The sequence below is a fragment of the Lolium rigidum genome, chromosome 1, assembly GCF_022539505.1.
Source record: "Lolium rigidum isolate FL_2022 chromosome 1, APGP_CSIRO_Lrig_0.1, whole genome shotgun sequence".
Lineage (NCBI taxonomy): Eukaryota > Viridiplantae > Streptophyta > Magnoliopsida > Poales > Poaceae > Lolium > Lolium rigidum.
Window position 1 is genome coordinate 301,813,364 of NC_061508.1, and position 20,517 is coordinate 301,833,880.

The window sequence follows — 20,517 nt, forward strand, 5'->3', positions numbered from 1 at the left end:
AAGGGGGGGGCCGCGCCGCCCTATGGTGTGGGCCCCTCGTCAGCCCTCCGACTCCGCCCTTCCGCCTACTTAAAGCCTCCGTCGCGAAACCCCTGATGCGAAAAAACCACGATACGGAAAACCTTCCGGAGACGCCGCCGCCGCCAATCCCATCTCGGGGGATTCACGGAGATCTCCTCCGGCGTCTGCCGGAGAGGGGATTCATCTCCGGAGGACTCTACACCGCCATGGTCGCCTCCGGAGTGATGAGTGAGTAGTTCACCCCTGGACTATGGGTCCATAGCGGTAGCTAGATGGTTGTCTTCTCCTCATTGTGCTTCATTGTTGGATCTTGTGAGCTGCCTAACATGATCAAGATCATCTATCCGTAATACTCTATGTTGTGTTTGTCGGGATCCGATGGATAGAGAATACCATGTTATGTTAATTATCAAGTTATTACATATGTGTTGTTTATGATCTTGCATGCTCTCCGTTATTAGTAGAGACTACGGCCAAGTTTTTGCTCTTAACTCCAAGAGGGAGTATTTATGCTCGATAGTGGGTTCATGCCGCATTGACACCTGGGACGGTGACGAAAGTTCTAAGGTTGTGTTGTGCTTGTTGCCACTAGGGATAAAATATTGGCGCTATGTCCGAGGATGTAGTTGTTGATTACATTACGCACCATACTTAATGCAATTGTACTGTTGCTTTGCAACTTAATGCTGGAAGGGTTCGGACGATAACTCTGAAGGTGGACTTTTTAGGCATAGATGCGGTTGGATGGCGGTCTATGTACTTTGTCGTAATGCCCAATTAAATCTCACTATACTTATCATGACATGTATGTGCATTGTTATGCCCTCTCTATTTGTCAATTGCCCGTACTGTAATTTGTTCACCCAACATGCTTTTATCTTATGGGAGAGACACCTCTAGTGAGCTGTGGACCCCGGTCCATTCTTTAATACTGAAATACAAATCTGTCTGCAATACTTGTTCTTTTCTTGTTTTCTCGCAAACAATCATCTTCCACACAATACGGTTAATCCTTTGTTACAGCAAGCCGGTGAGATTGACAACCTCATCTGTTTCGTTGGGGCAAAGTACTTTGGTTGTGTTGTGCGGGTTCCACGTTGGCGTCGGAATCCCTGGTGTTGCGCCGCACTACATCCCGCCGCCATCAACGTTCAACGTGCTTCTTGGCTCCTCCCGGTTCGATAAACCTTGGTTTCTTTACGAGGAAAAACTTGCTGTTGTGCGCATCATACCTTCCTCTTGGGGTTCCCAACGAACGTGTGAAATACACGCCATCAAGCATATTTTACGGCGCCGTTGCCGGGGACCGAAGAAAAGCTACAACACAAAGATTTCTAACTCCCACGTCAACTACACGCCATGACATATTTTACGGCGCCGTTGCGGGGAGATCAAGACACGCTGCAAGGGGAGTCTCCACTTCTCAATCTCTTTACTTTGTTTTTGTCTTGCTTTATTTTATTTACTACTTTGTTTGCTGCACTTATATCAAAACACAAAAAATTGTTGCTAGTTTTACTTTATTTACTGTCTTGCACTCTATATCAAAAACACAAAAAAATTAGTATACTTGCATTTATTTTATCTAGTTTGTTTTATTTACTACTGCTAAAATGAGTAATCCTGAAGTTGAAGTTCGTTCATTTAAGCAACAAGGAGGAGAATGTTTAAAAGATGCTTGGTATAGAATTAGTGATGCCCATAATAGGTGCACTAAGAAACACTCTACCACTATCCTACTCGGGAATTTTTATGTTGGTATCTCTAGTTTGGAATAGATATGTTCTTGATTGTCTCGCGGGAGGTAACTTCCTAGGTGCTCCCGCTTTAGAAGCTAGTTGCATTATTGAGAGTTTATTTGGAACACCACCTGTTAATGAAATTAAAATTGAAACCTCCCTTGAGGATGTTATGAAAAAATTGGAAACCATAGAGAAAAAATTTAGTGTTAAAACTAAGTTGGAGATGTTACTTGTTAAAACTGATAAACTTGATAAATCCTTAGAAGGAATTGATGAAAGAATTAGTGTCCTAGGAACTTGTGTTGACCATGATAATCAAATTAATAGGATTGACGAACTTGAAAAAGCTATGGGAACCTTGGGTTCAACCTTTTCATCTTTACAGTTTAGAGAGAAAGCTTATGTGGGAAAGGAGCAAAAGTTTATGTATGCCTCTAAAGTGCCTAAACCAAAGAAATATTATTATAGGCCTAAAATTGACAAAGCCCCTAGTACCACTTGCAAATGGGGGAGCTTATGATATCAATGCTCCATCTTTCGATAACACTTGAGTTACACTTTCTGCGCCTAGCTGAAAGGCGTTAAAGAAAAGCGCTTATGGGAGACAACCCATGTTTTTACTACAGCATTTTTGTTTTATATTTGAGTCTTGGAAGTTGTTTACTACTGTAGCAACCTCTCCTTATCTTAGTTTTGAGTTTTATTGTGCCAAGTAAAGTCTTTGATAGTAAAGTAAGTACTAGATTTGGATTACTGCGCAGTTCCAGATTTCTTTGCTGTCACGAATCTGGGTCTACCTCCCTGTAGGTAGCTCAGAAAATTAAGCCAATTTACGTGCATGATCCTCAGATATGTACGCAACTTTCATTCAATTTGAGAATTTTAATTTGAGCAAGTCTGGTGGCCTAATAAAATCCATCTTTACGGACTGTTCTGTTTTGACAGATTCTGCCTTTTTATTTCGCATTGCCTCATTCGCTATGTTGGATGAATTTCTTTGATCCATTAATGTCCAGTAGCTTTATGCAATGTCCAGAAGTGTTAAGAATGATTGTGTCACCTCTGAACATGTTAATTTTTATTGTGCACTAACCCTCTAATGAGTTGTTTCGAGTTTGGTGTGGAGGAAGTTTTCAAGGATCAAGAGAGGAGTATGATGCAATATGATCAAGGAGAGTGAAAGCTCTAAGCTTGGGGATGCCCCGGTGGTTCACCCCTGCATATTCTAAGAAGACTCAAGCGTCTAAGCTTGGGGATGCCCAAGGCATCCCCTTCTTCATCGACAACATTATCGGGTTCCTCCCCTGAAACTATATTTTTATTCCGTCACATCTTATGCACTTTGCTTGGAGCGTCGGTTTGTTTTTGTTTTTTGTTTTGTTTGAATAAAATGGATCCTAGCATTCACTTTATGGGAGAGAGACACGCTCCGCTGTAGCATATGGACAAGTATGTCCTTAGGCTCTACTCATAGTATTCATGGCGAAGTTTCTTCTTCGTTAAATTGTTATATGGTTGGAATTGGAAAATGATACATGTAGTAACTCTAAAATGTCTTGGATAATTTGATACTTGGCAATTGTTGTGCTCATGTTTAAGCTCTTGCATCATATACTTTGCACCCATTAATGAAGAAATACTTAGAGCTTGCTAATTTGGTTTGCATATTTGGTTTCTCTAGAGTCTAGATAACATCTAGTATTGAGTTTTGAACAACAAGGAAGACGGTGTAGAATCTTATAATGTTTACAATATGTCTTTTATGTGAGTTTTGCTGTACCGTTCATCCTTGTGTTTGTTTCAAATAACCTTGCTAGCCTAAACCTTGTATCAAGAGGGAATACTTCTCATGCATCCAAAATACTTGAGCCAACCACTATGCCAATTGTGTCCACCATACCTACCTACTACATGGTATTTATCCGCCATTCCAAAGTAAATTGCTTGAGTGCTACCTTTAAAATTCCATCATTCACCTTTGCAATATATAGCTCATGGGACAAATAGCTTAAAAACTATTGTGGTATTGAATATGTACTTATGCACTTTATCTCTTATTAAGTTGCTTGTTGTGCGATAACCATGTTTTACGGGGACGCCATCAACTATTCTTTGTTGAATATCATGTGAGTTGCTATGCATGTCCGTCTTGTACGAAGTAAGAGAGATCTACCACCTTAATGGTTGGAGCATGCATATTGTTAGAGAAGAACATTGGGCCGCTAACTAAAGCCATGATTCATGGTGGAAGTTTCAGTTTTGGACACATATCCTCAATCTCATATGAGAATAATAATTGTTGCCACATGCTTATGCATTAAAGAGGAGTCCATTATCTGTTGTCCATGTTGTCCGGTATGGATGTCTAAGTTGAGAATAATCAAAAGCGAGAAATCCAAAATGTGAGCTTTCTCCTTAGACCTTTGTACAGGCGGCATGGAGGTACCCCATTGTGACACTTGGTTAAAACATGTGCATTGCAAAGATCCGGTAGTCCAAGCTAATTAGGACAAGGTGCGGGCACTATTAGTATACTATGCATGAGACTTGCAACTTGTAAGATATAATTTTCATAACTCATATGCTTTATTACTACCGTTGACAAAATTGTTTCATGTTTTCAAAATAAAAGCTCTAGCACAAATATAACAATCGATGCTTTCCTCTTTGAAGGACCATTCTTTTTACTTTTATGTTGAGTCAGTTCACCTATCTCTCTCCACCTCAAGAAGCAAACACTTGTGTGAGCTGTGCATTGATTCCTACATACTTGCATATTGTACTTGTTATATTACTCTATGTTGACAATTATCCATGAGATATACATGTTACAAGTTGAAAGCAACCGCTGAAACTTAATCTTCCTTTGTGTTGCTTCAATACCTTTACTTTGATTTATTGCTTTATGAGTTAACTCTTATGCAAGACTTATTAATACTTGTCTTGAAGTACTATTCATGAAAAGTCCTTGCTTTATGATTCACTTGTTTACTCATGTCATTACCATTGTTTTGATCGTTGCATTCACTACATATGTTTACAAATAGTATGATCAAGTTTATGATGGCATGTCACTTCGAAATTATCTTTGTTATCGTTTTACCCGCTCGGGACGAGCAGAACTAAGCTTGGGGATGCTTGATACGTCTCCGACGTATCGATAATTTTTTATGTTCTATGCCATATTATTGATGATACCTACATGTTTTATGCACACTTTATGTCATATTCGTGCATTTTCTGGAACTAACCTATTAACAAGATGCCGAAGTGCCAGTTGCTGTTTTCTGCTGTTTTGGTTTCGAAATCCTAGTAACGAAATATTCTCGGAATTGGACGAAATCAAGTCCCGGGGTCCTATTTTGCCACGAACCTTCCGGAAGACCGAAAGGGATACGAAGTGGGGCGACGAGGCGCCGCCACCATAGGGCCGCGCGGCCGGAGGGGGCCGCGCCGCCCTATGGTGTGGGCCCCTCGTCAGCCCTCCGACTCCGCCCTTCCGCCTACTTAAAGCCTCCGTCGCGAAACCCCTGATGCGAAAAAACCACGATACGGAAAACCTTCCAGAGACGCCGCCGCCAATCCCATCTCGGGGGATTCTGGAGATCTCCTCCGGCGCCCTGTCGGAGAGGGGATTCATCTCCCGGAGGACTCTACACCGCCATGGTCGCCTCCGGAGTGATGAGTGAGTAGTTCACCCCTGGACTATGGGTCCATAGCAGTAGCTAGATGGTTGTCTTCTCCTCATTGTGCTTCATTGTTGGATCTTGTGAGCTGCCTAACATGATCAAGATCATCTATCCGTAATACTCTATGTTGTGTTTGTCGGGATCCGATGGATAGAGAATACCATGTTATGTTAATTATCAAGTTATTACATATGTGTTGTTTATGATCTTGCATGCTCTCCGTTATTAGTAGAGGCTCTGGCCAAGTTTTTGCTCTTAACTCCAAGATGGAGTATTTATGCTCGATAGTGGGTTCATGCTCGCATTGACACCAGGACGAGTGACGAGAAAGTTCTAAGGTTGTGTTGTGATGTTGCCACTAGGGATAAAACATTGGCGCTATGTCCGAGGATGTAGTTGTTGATTACATTACGCACCATACTTAATGCAATTGTCTCGTTGCTTTGCAACTTAATACTGGAAGGGGTTCGGACGATAACTCGAAGGTGGACTTTTTAGGCATAGATGCGGTTGGATGGCGGTCTATGTACTTTGTCGTAATGCCCAATTAAATCTCACTATACTTATCATGACATGTATGTGCATTGTTATGCCCTCTCTATTTGTCAATTGCCCGACTGTAATTTGTTCACTCAACATGCTTTTATCTTATGGGAGAGACACCTCTAGTGAACTGTGGACCCCGGTCCATTCTTTAATACTGAAATACAAATCTGCTGCAATACTTGTTCTTTCTTGTTTTCTCTCGCAAACAATCATCTTCCACACAATACGGTTAATCCTTTGTTACAGCAAGCCGGTGAGATTGACAACCTCACTGTTTCGTTGGGGCAAAGTACTTTGGTTGTGTTGTGCAGGTTCCACGTTGGCGCCGGAATCCCCGGTGTTGCGCCGCACTACATCCCGCCGCCATCAACCTTCAACGTGCTTCTTGGCTCCTCCTGGTTCGATAAACCTTGGTTTCTTTACGAGGGAAAACTTGCTGCCGTGCGCATCATACCTTCCTCTTGGGGTTCCCAACGAACGTGTGAAATACACGCCATCGGCATCCCTTCTTCATCGACAACTTATCGAGTTCCTCTAGTGAAACTATATTTTTATTCCGTCACATCTTATGTGCTTTACTTGGAGCGTCTGTTTGTTTTTGTTTTTGTTTTTGTTTGAATAAATCGGATCCTAGCATTCTTTGTTTGGGAGAGAGACACGCTCCGCTGTTTCGTATGAACACATATGTTCTTAGCTTTATCTTTAATGTTCATTGCGAAAGTTGGACTATTTCATTCATTGTTATATGGTTGGAAACGGAAAATGCCGCATGTGGTAAATGGTTTAATGTCTTGAATAATTTGATACTTGGCAATTGTTGTGCTCATATAGATCATGTTTAAGCTCTTGCATCATGTACCTTGTACCCATTAATGAATAACTACATAGAGCTTGTTAAAATTTGGTTTGCATGATTGATCTCTAGAGTCTATATATTTTCTGGTTGAGGTGTTTGAACAACAAGGAGACAATGTAAAGTCTTATAATAGTTACAATATGTTCATATGTGAGCTTTGCTGCACCTTTTATACTTGAGTTTGCTTCAAACAACCTTGCTAGTCTAGCCTTGTATTGAGAGGAATTCTTCTCGTGCATCCAAATCCTTGAGCCAAATACTATGCCATTTGTGTCCACCATACCTACCTACCACATGGTATTTCTCCGCCATTCCAAAGTACATTACTTGAGTGCTACCTTTAAAATTCTATTCTTTGTCTTTGCAATATATAGCTCATGGGAAAAATAGCCTTAAAAACTATTGTGGTGAAGAATATGTACTTATGTGTCTTATTTCTTAATAAGTTGCTTGTTGAGCGGTAACCATGTTTCTGGGGACGCCATCAACTTTTACCTTTGTTGAATATCATGTGAGTTTCTATGCATGTTCGTCTTGTCTGAAGTAAGGGAGATTTTCATGATCAAATGGTTTGAGTATGCATACTTGTTAGAGAAGAACATTGGGCCGCTAACTAAAGCCATGATTCATGGTGGAAGTTTCAGTGTGGACAACTAATCCTCAATCTCTTATGAGAATATTAATTGTTGTTGAATGCTTATGCATTAAAGAGGAGTCCATTATCTCGTTGTCTATGTTGTCCCGGTATGGATGTTTAAGTTGAGAATAATCAAAAGCGAGAAATCCAATGCGAGCTTTCTCCTTAGACCTTTGTACGAGCGGCATAGAGGTACCCCTTTGTGACACTTGGTTGAAACATATGCTATGCAATGATAATCCGTGTTAATCCAAGCTAATTAGGACAAGGTGCGAGAACTATTGGTATACTATGCATGAGGCTTGCAACTTATAGGAGATCTTATACATAACACATATGCTTTATTACTACCGTTGACAAAATTGTTTCTTGTTTTCAAAATGAAAAGCTCTAGCACAAATATAGTAATCAATGCTTCCTCTCGCGAAGGGCCTATCTTCTACTTTATTATTGAGTCAGTTTGCCTATTCTTTCTATCCCATAAGCAAACACTTGTATCAACTGTGTGCATTGATTCTTACATGTTTACTTATTGCACTTGTTATATTACTTTGTGTTGACAATTATCCATGAGATATACATGTTGAAGTTGAAAGCAACCGCTGAAACTTAATCATCCTTTGTGTTGCTTCAATGCCTTTACTTTGAATTTATTGCTTTATGAGTAACTCTTATGCAAGTCTTATTGATGCTTGTCTTGAAAGTATTATTCATGAAAAGTCTTTGCTATATGATTCATTTGTTTACTCATTATCTTCATCATTGTTTCGAATCGCTGCATTCATCTCATATGCTCTACAATAGTATGATCAAGATTATGATAGCATGTCACTTCAGAAATTATCTTTGTTATCGTTTACCTACTCGAGGGCGAGTAGGAACTAAGCTTGGGGATGCTTGATACGTCCCAAACATATCTACAATTTCTTATGTTCCATGCTACTTTTATGATGATACTCACATGTTTTATACACATTATATGTCATATTTATGCATTTTCCGGCACTAACCTATTGACGAGATGCCGAAGAGCCGATTCGTTGTTTTCTCGCTGTTTTTGGTTTCGAAATCCTAGTAAGGAAATATTCTCGGAATTGGACGAAATCAACGCCCGTGGTCCTATTTTTCCACGAAGCTTCCAGAAGTCCGAAGAGGAAACGAAGTGGGGCCACGAGGTGGCGCCACACTAGGGCGGCGCGGCCCAAGCCCTGGCCGCGCCGGCCTGTTGTGTGGGCCCCTCGTGACCCTCCCGACTCTGCCCTTCCGCCTACTTAAGGTCTTCGTCGTGAAACCCCCAGTACCGAGAGCCACGATACGGAAAACCTCCCAGAGACGCCGCCGCCGCCAATCCCATCTCGAGGGATTCAGGAGATCGCCTCCGGCACCCTGCCGGAGAGGGGAATCATCTCCCGGAGGTCTCTTCATCGCCATGATCGCCTCCGGATCGATGTGTGAGTAGTCCACCCCTGGACTATGGGTCCATAGCAGTAGCTAGATGGTTGTCTTCTCCTCATTGTGCTATCATGTTAGATATTGTGAGCTTCCTATCATGATCAAGATCATCTATCTGTAATTCTACATGTTGTGTTTGTTGGGATCCGATGAATATTGAATACTATGTCAAGTTGATTATCAATCTATCATATATGTTATTTATGTTCTTGCATGCTCTCCGTTGCTAGTAGAGGCTCGGCCAAGTTGATACTTGTGACTCCAAGAGGGGGTATTTATGCTCGATAGTGGGTTCATGCCTCCATTAAATGCAGGACAGGTGACGTAAAGTTCTAAGGTTGTGGATGTGCTGTTGCCACTAGGGATAAAACATCGATGCTTTGTCTAAGGATATTTGTGTTGATTACATTACGCACCATACTTAATGCAATTGTCCGTTGTTTACAACTTAATACTCGGAGGGAGTTCGGATGATAACCTCGAAGGTGGACTTTTTAGGCATAGATGCATGCTGGATAGCGGTCTATGTACTTTGTCGTAATGCCCTGATTAAATCTCATAGTACTCATCATGATATATGTATGTGCATTGTTATGCCTTCTTTATTTGTCAATTGCCCAACTGTAATTTGTTCACCCAACATCTGCTTATCTTATGGGAGAGACACCACACTAGTGAACTGTGGACCCCGGTCCTATTCTTTACATCTGAAATACAATCTACTACAATTGTTCTTTACTGTTCTTCGCAAACAATCATCATCTTCCACACAATACGTTTAATCCTTTGTTTACGAGCAAGCCGGTGAGATTGACAACCTCACCGTTACGTTGGGGCAAAGTTACGTGATTGTGTTGTACGAGTTCCACGTTGGCGCCGAATCCCTGGTGTTGCGTCGCACTACACTCCGCCACCAACAACCTTCAACGTGCTTCTTGACTCCTACTGGTTCGATAAACCTTGGTTTCTTACTGAGGGAAACTTGCTGCTGTACGCATCACACCTTCCACTTGGGGTTCCCAACGGGCGTGTGCTTTACGCGTCATCAACTATCTGGATTGCTTGAAGGGAGAACAGCGTCCGCCATCCAGTCTTCGTTGGTATCTACACCATCTTGCGACAGTTCAGGAGTATGAAGATTGGGAGAGGAACATGGAATTGGGTTTTGCTCGATGCCGCACATACAAAAGGAAGTTCAATAGTTCTTATGCCTTTTATCTTGCTATACGGCGTGTGGACGAGGCATTGGAACGTTGCTGGGAGAATGCGGTGGACAGAGGTGAATTTGCTGAAACTTGGGAAGACTACCAAACTTTTCTTCGTAGTGGTTTCGTGGTACCATATGTGGAGGAGAGTGAGCAGCCGTCCAGAGTTGTGCATGCAATAGAGGAAGTGGACAAGTGCATAGTTCCTATTCAGGAGATTGTTCCACTACCAACGATCACTAAGGTTGAGGTGAAAACTTTAGAGGAGAGGAAACCTGGCTCGATACCAAGAGCGCTACTGTGACTGTTGAGGCGGATGTACCATTGAGTGGGCTGAATATGCAACTCAAGAAGGTACAAAGTGATGCTTGCAAGACAGTTGACAAGAGTCAGCGGTGGAGTTTGTTTCAGACTCAGTGCTTTATCAAGGGCAAGGCTTGCAAGTTGATGGTTGATGGTGGTAGCTGTACTAATGGCATAAGCAAGGCGATGGTGGCAGCATTGGGATTGTCTACATGGCATCTTCCTGAACCTAAGCTTCTTGAGTGGTTGAATAGCTGTGGTATGCTGAAGATTACTCACAAGGTGCGTGTGCCATTTACAGTTGATGATTATGTTGATGAGATCGATTGCGATGTGTTGCCATTGGAGGTGTGCGGATTGCTACTTGGGCGTCCTTGGCAGTATGATCACAATGTGACACATGCTGGGCGAGCAAATACATATTCTTTTATGCATGGTGGCAAACAGCGGACTTTGAAGCCTATGGGTGATGATCATATGAAGTCCGATGTGGAGTTAGTGGTGCGTAAGGAGAAGTTGCACAAGCCTAAAGTGCAGCATGAGGTACATGATGTCCCGAGCATTGATGTTGGTGATGTTTCAGCCATGCCTGTAGATGACAAGCTAGTTCTTGTCGGTGACAAGCCGGATGAAGCTACACTTATTGTTGATGTGGATGTTGCAGCATGTGCTACAGTTCCAGTTTGTGTTGATGTCAGTACTCAGACTGATGATGATTTTCCTGATGGCGTTTCAGTACATGTGGCGCAGATGCGCGTGGGAGGAGTGGGAGGCGAGCGCGTCAGTGGAGACAGTGGGCAGCGGCACTAACGTGCTAGGAGTATTGCAGTCCAGTTTTCTGCGACACCGCGGATGCATCGAGGCAAGGATGCACGTGTGAGACATCTATGTGGCCCAGGAATTACACATCTTGTGCAGGGTCATGTGCAGCGACACAAGGGTCCATCAAAACCTCTCAAGAAGAAGGGATTGGCGCCGAAGGCCAAGCTCATGTGGAGAAGAAAGGAGGCGCCAAGTGCTGTATCAAGTCGAGAAGGCCGCGAGGGAGGATGTGGTGTGGAAGGCAAGCAAGACTTGAGGACGGCGAGGACGTGTCATGTTCATATCCGTCACCTTTTTCCGAGAAGACCCTCACGCGTTGGGGACAACGCTTCTTGAAGAAGGGGAGAGATGATATGGATATCCGGGCTCAGTACTCTAGGACAGCCATTGATATGATATTTGGGTCTAAGGTTGTACCAGTAGTTTATAATAATCTTGTTATTAGGAGATAATAATGTAGCCAGGTCATGCTGTGGGCCATCTAGGGTTTTAATAGAGTCTGTTTGACTTGGGCATGTCCAAGTCGAACTAGGTTAGGCCCAATAAGGGGGCCGGCCGGCCACCTCTCCCTCTCATATAAGGAGATGGCACGGTTAGGGTTTAGGATAGAACAAGTTTAGTCTCAAGATTAGGGTTTTCCCCATTGCGTGTGTTCACGTGTATCATCCCTCCGGGGGTACGACGCTGCCGTTTATCTATATTATCCGCTGCGAAGGTTCTTGTGTTCATCAAGGATTGTCTAGCTCAGGTTTGAGGTGTATCGATTCATCGATCTGTTGCTTGCTGGATTCGTTCCCTCTTCTCCAGGTTGCGTTCATCGCGTTGTTGGGAGGAATCTCTACCCCAGGTTCTTGCTGTGAAATATCGGGCATCAACTAGGAGGATCCAGTGGGTCGCTCCTTTATACTCTTAACAACGCGATGAACGCAGCCTGGAGAAGAGGGAACGAATCCAGCAAGCAACGGATCGATGAATCGATACGCCTCAAACCTGAGCTAGACAATCCTTGATGAACACAAGAACCTTCGCAGCGGATAATATAGATAAACGGCAGCGCCGTACCCCCGGAGGGATGATACACGTGAACACACGCAATGGGGAAACCCCTAATCTTGAGAATAAACTTGAACTATCTTAAACCCTAGCCGTGCCATCTCCTTATATGAGAGGGAGAGCTGGCCGACCGGCCCCCCTTATTGGGCCTAACCTAGTTCGACTTGGACAGACCCAAGTCAAACAGACTCTATTAAAACCCTACATGGCCCACAGCATGACCTGGCTACATTATTATCTCCTAATAACAAGATTATAATAAACTACTGGTACAACCTTAGACCCAAATATCATATCAATGGCTGTCCTAGAGTACCAGTCTGGATATCCATATCATCTCTCCCCTTCTTCAAGAAGCGTTGTCCCCAACGCGTGAGGGTCTTCTGGAAAAAGGTGACGTGATATGAACATGACACGTCCTCGCCGTCCTCAAGTCTTGCTTGCCTTCCACACCACATCCTCCCTCGCGGCCTTCTCGACTTGATACAACACTTGGCGCCTCCTTTCTTCTCCATATGAGCTTGGACTTTGGCGCCAACACCTTCTTCTTCTGAGGGCTTGATGGAATCCTATGTCGCTGAACATGACCCTGCATGAGATGTGTAAAGCCTGGACCACATAAATGTCTCACACATCCATCCTTGCCTCGATGCATTCGCGGTGTCGCGGAAAATTGGACTGCCGTACTCCTAGCACGGTAGTGCTGTGGCCCACTGTCTCCACTGACGCGCTCCGCTATAGCCGGTCTAGGCGCCGGTTGACCGGATTCCAGACCGGATTTTTCCTGGTCGCGAAATTTCGTCTTCTTCCCGATTCTGGTCGCGATTTTTCGCGATTTTGACCTCCGAAATAGCCATGGATGACCTCCAAACTGCACCAAACAACGCCAAACTTCCTCCAACCAACCTCCTTCGACCGAGAGCCAAACTCCTCCGATCTTAGAGCTAATCTTCTCCGATGCAAACCGATCAAAGAGATCGATCAACAACACCTCGCCGTGAGCAACCCAGAAAGCTGATACCACATGATAAAGGAGCGACCCACTGGATCCTCCTTTGTTGATGCCCGATCTTTCATAGCGAGAACCTGGGGTAGAGAATCCTCCCAACAACGCGATGAACGCAGCCTGGAGAAGAGGGAACGAATCCAGCAAGCAACGGATCGATGAACGATACGCCCCAAACCAAGAGCTAGATAATCCTTGATGAACACAAGAACCTTCGCAGCGGATAATATAGATAAACGGCAGCGCCGTACCCCCGGAGGGATGGTACACGTGAACACACGCAATGGGGTAAACCCTAATCTTGAGACTAAACTTGAACTACCCTAAACCCTAGCCGTGCCTCCACCTTATATGAGAGGATGGATGGCCGGCCGGCCCCCTTATTGGGCCTAACCTAGTTCGACTTGGACAGGCCCAAGTCAAACGTAACTCTATTAAAAACCCTAGATGGCCCACGGCATGACCTGGCTACATTATTATCTCCCAATAACAAGATTATAATAAACTACTGGTACAACATTAGTCCCAAGTATCATATCAATGGCTGTCCTAGAGTACCAGGCCCGGATATCCATATCATATAGATAAACGGCAGCGCCGTACCCCCGGAGGGATGATACACGTGAACACACGCAATGGGGAAAACCCTAATCTTGAGACTAAACTTGTTCTATCCTAAACCCTAGCCGTGCCTCCACCTTATATGAGAGGGAAGGTGGCCGGCCAGCCTTGCTAGGCTGGGGCGCCCCACTTGATGGGCTGACCTGGTTTGGCTTGGACAGGCCCAAAACCAAACACAACACTAATTTAACCCTAATTGGCCCACCACATGATCTGGCTACATTATTTCCTAACATAGAATGAATGACACAACCTTAGACTTAATTATTACATGGCGTAGGTCGTCCTAGCGTGTCACTCCTGAATCCTCGATGGCGTACCACCTAGGTTGGTGGAGTCCTGAAATTGGGCTCCATATAGGCCTCCGTGCCCATATCAGCTGCCGACTTCTCACCTGCGCCACCGGCTTCTCACCTGCGCCGCCAGACGGCCACCACGTCCCCTCACTTGTGTCGCCGGCCACCGCAACCCTCGGCCGCTGGCCCCAGAATTTTACGGCCTCGACACAACTCCGCCCCGCCGGCTACCGGGCCTCCACGAGCCTCGCCACCATCCGTCGAAGCTCCAGCACCGCCCATCTGCAGAATTTTCTCACGCACGACCTTCCCCGCCGCCTACGGCCTCCCCGAGCCTCGCCACCGTACTGCCCTCGTCGCGTCCCACGCTCGCCACGCCCCTCCCCTCCCACTGCCTCATACAGCCGTCGTTGAGGGCGCGCTGACCAAGAGCACGGCCGGCGGTGCGTTCGATTTGACCTAGCCGAACTCACAACAATGGAACGGCCAGCGGCATACTTACGCGACATTGGCTCTGGCCGTGTTCAAGATCGGACAATGGCCGCAGAAGATCCCGCAGAGTGGTCCACAGAAGATCCTGCAAATCGAACCTTCAGCGCGAACAGGGATTCAGTGACATTCAAACAGCATGGCACGTTGTGCCATGACCTTCCATCCACCCTACACTCTTCATCTAACGGCTGCAATCAAGCGATCAGAAAATTTTGCCAAATTTGTATTTTTGGTGCACCCAAAATACAAAGTATTTTTGATTGAAAATTTCCGTAGTTACAACATGATTCGTTGTCAACATGTACATTTTTCATTTTGAATTTTTTGATGATTTTTTAATTTTTTTTGAAAATCATCAAAAAATTCAAAACAAAAAAATGTAAGTATTGCCAACGAATCATGTTGTAAGTACGAAAATTTTCAATCAAAAATACTTTATATTTTGGACGCAGCAAAAAAAACAAATTTAGCAAAATTTTCTGATCGCTTGATTGCAGCCGTTAGATGAAGAGTGTAGGGTGGATGGAAGGTCATGGCACAACATCCCATGCTGTTTGAATGTCACTGAATCCCTGTCCCTTCAGCGCCAGCGCCGTGCCGGTTGTGTGTGTACGATGTACCACAGACAAAAAATATTAATTAATGTTGATTCTCTGCCGCCGAAGCATGACCTTTTTTTTGTTTTATACGCTGGTTAACAGTGGCGCACATGAATGATAGTGGTGGCCTACATGTTTTTTTTTCCACCATTATTAGCTAAGGCGCATGCAAATGTTACCTACTCCATCCATCCACAAATAAGTTTACACGTGAGATTTTCAAGATAAATTATAAAGTGAAGTAAAAAATGCATTGAAAAGATACATCTTTCCACTTTAATTAGTTCACCTCCAATGAGCTAAGTGCTTGTAGAAAACAAGGAGAACATATGTTTAATATTATTGGGTTTGATTTCCGTGCGATGAGAGAGAAGCAATTAAAATGCATTTGAAAGATAGGAGTACACTGTTTTATGGACAAAGTTTAGAGCTAGATGTCTATTTATTTGTGGACGGAGGGAGTATGGCATAGTGACTAGTGCTTCACTGGTATGTGCATTACTAATGGCGCATTAGGTGGTGCGCCATTACCAGTGGCGTGATAGTAGTGGTGCATGGTGATGTGCCACTGATAACAAAAATAGTGTGCCACTAATTACCTGTTCTCTACTAATGTAAGGAGTAAGGGAAAATGATAAAGATAAAAAACACGAAAAGGTGGGCCATTTAGTGGGATATTTCAAAATATGTTGTTTTACCATCTCCTTTTGTGGGCTCTATTCTGCTTATATCACATTTACCCTAGCCCTTTATAAGGGATATTAAGGGTCGCGGGTTATGAATAGTGCTATATCATAAAGTAGTATGATGTATACGGTACTATTTCCACAATGCATAATTTCATGTTCTAGTATTATAGGCTAAATATATTTATTAATTTGTAGAATCTCTATACATGTATAAGATTTGTTTGGAATTAAAAAAATTTAGGTCTACGTGCTATGATAGAGTATATACCTATGATACTACTATCATCTTTTCATCATTAATTGATGTGATATATCAGAATTTTGCATGCATGTGACGCATGATACTAGTTATGATACTAAAATGATTTTTCTAGCAGCGCCATGATTTACCGGTCAAGCTTTAACCGTTCGATTCTCCTCGTGATTCACGCTACAGAATACATGGACCGTACAGGTAAGTTTCAGTAGTTGTAACTTAGTCTGTAAGGTAATGATACCGATAGAAATGCACAAATCACGATGTTGTTTCTCTTAACCGGTAGACCACAACGCTGTTAGAATTGCATTTCTTGCTATGATGCGCCCAGTGTGGTAATCTAAGAGGATATGGCTATATGCTAAACCGCTAGAGTTGCTCTAACCAAATGCATTTCACCTTAAATTGGTTACACCTTCTTCTCCTGAGATCAATCTACATACCACTGAAGGATAACGTTGCATAGAAAACAAAAAATTTCCTACCGCGAACACGCAATCCAAGCCAAGATGCAATCTAGAAGATGGTAGCAACGAGGGGGTATCGAGTCTCACCCTTGAAGAGATTCCAAAGCCTACAAGATGAGGCTCTTGTTGCTGCGGTAGACGTTCACTTGCCGCTTGCAAAAGCGCGTAGAAGATCTTGATCACGATCGCTTCCGGCGCCACGAACGGGCAGCACCTCCGTACTCGGTCACACGTTCGGTTGTTGATGAAGACGACGTCCACCTCCCCGTTCCAGCGGGCAGCGGAAGTAGTAGCTCCTCTTGAATCCGACAAGCACGACGGCGTGGTGTCGGTGGTGGTGGAGAAATCTGGCGGAGCTTCGCTTAAGCGTGCGGGATGTGGTGGAGGAGAGAGACCGCTAGGGTTTGGGGAGAGAGGGGGTTGGGCGCCGGCCCTCTAAGGGGTGTGGCCAAGGCCGAGGCTTGAAGTGATCAGCCCCCCTCTCCTATGCCCCTCATTATATAGGTGGAAGCACCAAGAGTTCTAGTCCAAGTCTTCGAATAAGACCCCAACACTAAAACCTCCCCTAGGGTGGCCGTCTGAAGGAATAAATGTTGGACTTACTGGATCCTTAGCAATTCATGCGAGAATTAATCACGGTATCTGAGGAATAAGCATCGGCTAACTCTGTGCCAGCAGCCGCGGTAAGACAGAGGCGGACATGGTTGAGTACTCACTCCGACCAATAACCAATAGCGGGATCTGGAGATCCATAATGGCTCCCACATATTCAACGATGACTTTAGTGATCGAATGAACCATTCACATACGATACCAATTCCCTTTGTCACGCGATATTTTACTTGTCCGAGGTTTGATCTTCGGTATCACTCTATACCTTGTTCAACCTCGTCTCCTGACAAGTACTCTTTACTCGTACCGTGGTATGTGGTCTCTTATGAACTTATTCATATGCTTGCAAGACATTAGACGACATTCCACCGAGAGGCCCCAGAGTATATCTATCCGTCATCGGGATGGACAAATCCCACTGTTGATCCATATGCCTCAACTCATACTTTTCGGATACTTAATCCCACCTTTATAACCACCCATTTACGCAATAGCGTTTGATGTAATAGCATTGGTAAATTTGCGGGTTCAATTCCTGCTGGATGCACGCGAACGGGAGATACGAATCTTCCGCTCAGCTCAAATTGTCAATAAGACCAAAGGGTCTCACTAGGTCAGCAATCGTGTAGCACACTTGACGAAGCATGCTCGCAATCCTCCTTCTGACACTGGCTACTACGTATTGTTGAGCCGGTCAGCGTGCACCGGTGCAGCCAATGGCAACCGATCGATCACCTCTTGGCCGTCGCCGGAGCAGAAGGCGGGGCCGGCTCCATCTGCAACACCCGCTCGAGCTCCTCCGCGACCTCCCGCATCGACGGCCGCTCCTTGGGGTTCCTTCCAAGGCACCGGTCAGCCAGGCTCGCCGTGTCACGCGCGGCAGCCACCGGGTACCGCCCGCCCAGCCGCGGGTCCATGATGGTCCTGAAGCTGCCCCCTCCCGGCGGGTGCCGCCGCACCCACCCCAGCAGCTTCTGCTCCTCCGCCGGCCGGTTGCGGTCCAGCGACCGCCGCCCCGTGAGGATCTCGTAGAGCACGACGCCGAACCCCCACACGTCGCTCTTCACCGTGAGGTGCCCCGTCTCGATGTAGTCCGGCGCGGCGTACCCGTGCGTGCCCACCACCGCCGTCGACACGTGCGTCTTCCCGTCCGTCGGCCCCTCCCTCGCCAGCCCGAAGTCCGACAGCTTGGGCCTGAACTCGCCGTCGAGGAGCACGTTCGAGGCCTTGAAATCCCTGTATATCACCTGGACTTCCGGGACTCCCTGGTGGAGGTAGTCGAGCCCCCGCGCGGCGCCGATCATGATCTGCAGCCTGGTCCTCCAGGGAAGCGGGTGGTAAGCTCGGCTGAAGAGATGGTCGTCCAGGGTCTTGTTGGGCATGAACTCGTAGACGAGCAGCCGGTGGTTGCCGGCGTCGGAGTCCACCGCGCAGTAGCCGACGAGCTTCACCAGGTTCGGGTGCTCGAGCACACCCAAGAACTGGACTTCGGCAAGCCACTGCTTGTGACCCTGAAATGATCAGGAAACAGAACATTTCAACATCTTGGCACGCTGTTTACAAGGTGATCTTATACAGTTTATTATGTTTTGACTTCTGACGCTGTCTCGATCGATTCCGGGCCGAAATCCACACGGTGATTAATTCTGCGATTGAAGTTGACATGAGTGGATGCCCTAGTCCCGACTGCGATGTATTCATTGTCATGTGAAGATTTTTCGTGGAGCTCAAGTTCGATTTCACGGCAAAACAAGTAATTTCCCACTAATAAAAATTCTCTGAAAAAACTACTTTCTCAAACGATTCTGAACGTACCTGCAGGCTGCGCTGGTTGAGGCGCTTGACGGCGAGCACGACGCGGCCGCCGGCGGCGGAGCGGAAGAAGGCGCGGTAGACGGAGCCGAAGCCGCCCTCGCCGACCTTGAGCGAGCGGCTGAAGCCGTTGGTGGCGCTGCCGAGCTCCTCCAGCCCGAACGCCCGCAGCCGCGCCGCGCCCCTCTCCTCCGACAGTTCCTGGATGCTCCGCGTCGGCGTCGACCCTGACGAGGCCTTGCTCGTCGGCCCAGTGCCGTCCGTTGCCGGCACCGGCGACTTGGGCCGTCGCTGCTGCTTCTCGGCCTTGTTCTTGCCGCTCTTGAAGGCGAAGCACCCCATCCTGGTCAGCTGTCCATGGAGATACGAGGCAATCCAAGAACTGGCTCAGAAGAAACAGAGTAGCGAGATGAAACAGTGGAGAGACGACGAAGAAACACTAGCGATGAATTGGATGGGATCGAAGGGACACAGAATTGGCTTTGACAGAGACAACTAGCTAGGTGTTCGTGGAAACAACGGCATGGGATCGTCGTATATAAAAATGGCCACGGATCATGTGAGGAATCGAGAGGAGATACTTAGAGCATCTCCAGTCGCGTACCCCAAACCGTCCCCCAAAGGGATTTGGGGCGCGCCGGACAAAAAAAGCGTTTTAGCCGCGTCCCCCAAAGCCCTTTTTTGTCCGGCGCGCCCCCATTCGGTGTCCGGCGCCCCGAGCCCGTCCCTGTCCCACAGGGGACGCACCGGGGACGCCGGACACAACGAAAAGCGAGGCGGGGAGTGGCGGGGCCGACCCGTCGGCCGGCACAATTAATTTAAACCTAACCGTCGCCTACCTCGCGACGGAAGTTATTGGCGCGCAGCGACGGTGCAGTTCCCGCAGAGGGCGCAGCGACGCGTCCCGTCGCGCCTAGCTCTGCGTGCCGGCGTTAATGAGCGCCACCGCTCCTCTGCCTCCCTCCGGTCTATAAAAAGGGGTGCCTCTCATCGTCCCTCTCACACACAAACCCTAGCGCCTCTCTCCCAAACCCTAGCCGCCACCATCTCTCAACAAGACTCGACGCTATGTCTGGTAGAGGCGGACCTCGCGGCCGCGGCCGTGGTCGTGGTCGTGGTCGTGGCCGCGGCATAGCTGAACGCTCGCCGTCGCCTTCCACGCCGCCGCCTTCATCATCGTCGGAGATGGACGTGGAGCCGGACGTCCTGTTCGAGTTCGTCCACGTCCTCAAGGGCGACCCGCGCGGCATCCGGAGGCTGCCGGACTCCTTCGCCGAGTACGTCGGCGGCGTACGCCCGCGCACGATGCATCCGCGGGAGCATTCGTGCGGCTACCGCCGG

The 20,517-nt window shown here is 46.2% G+C and overlaps 1 protein-coding gene across 1 annotated transcript; it reads right to left on the bottom strand.

Annotated features, from left to right (window-relative positions):
- Window positions 1–18,039: 18,039 nt before the first annotated feature.
- Window positions 18,040–19,518, bottom strand: LOC124660786 (probable serine/threonine-protein kinase PBL19). The gene is made up of 2 exons (XM_047198623.1): window positions 19,180–19,518; window positions 18,040–18,875 (listed from the first exon to the last, which is right to left on the bottom strand). Exons 1-2 carry the CDS (start codon window positions 19,516–19,518, stop codon window positions 18,096–18,098), a joined length of 1,119 nt encoding a protein of 372 aa, XP_047054579.1. The 3' UTR covers window positions 18,040–18,095.
- Between the last annotated feature and the right edge of the window lie 999 nt (window positions 19,519–20,517).

Coding starts and splice junctions, on each gene's coding strand:
- LOC124660786 (XM_047198623.1), bottom strand. CDS start 19,518: ATGGGGTGCTTCGCCTTCAAGAGCGGCAAGAACAAGGCCGAGAAGCAG. Junction 18,876..19,179: donor TCAACCAGCGCAGCCTGCAG/GTACGTTCAGAA, acceptor TGATCATTTCAG/GGTCACAAGCAGTGGCTTGC.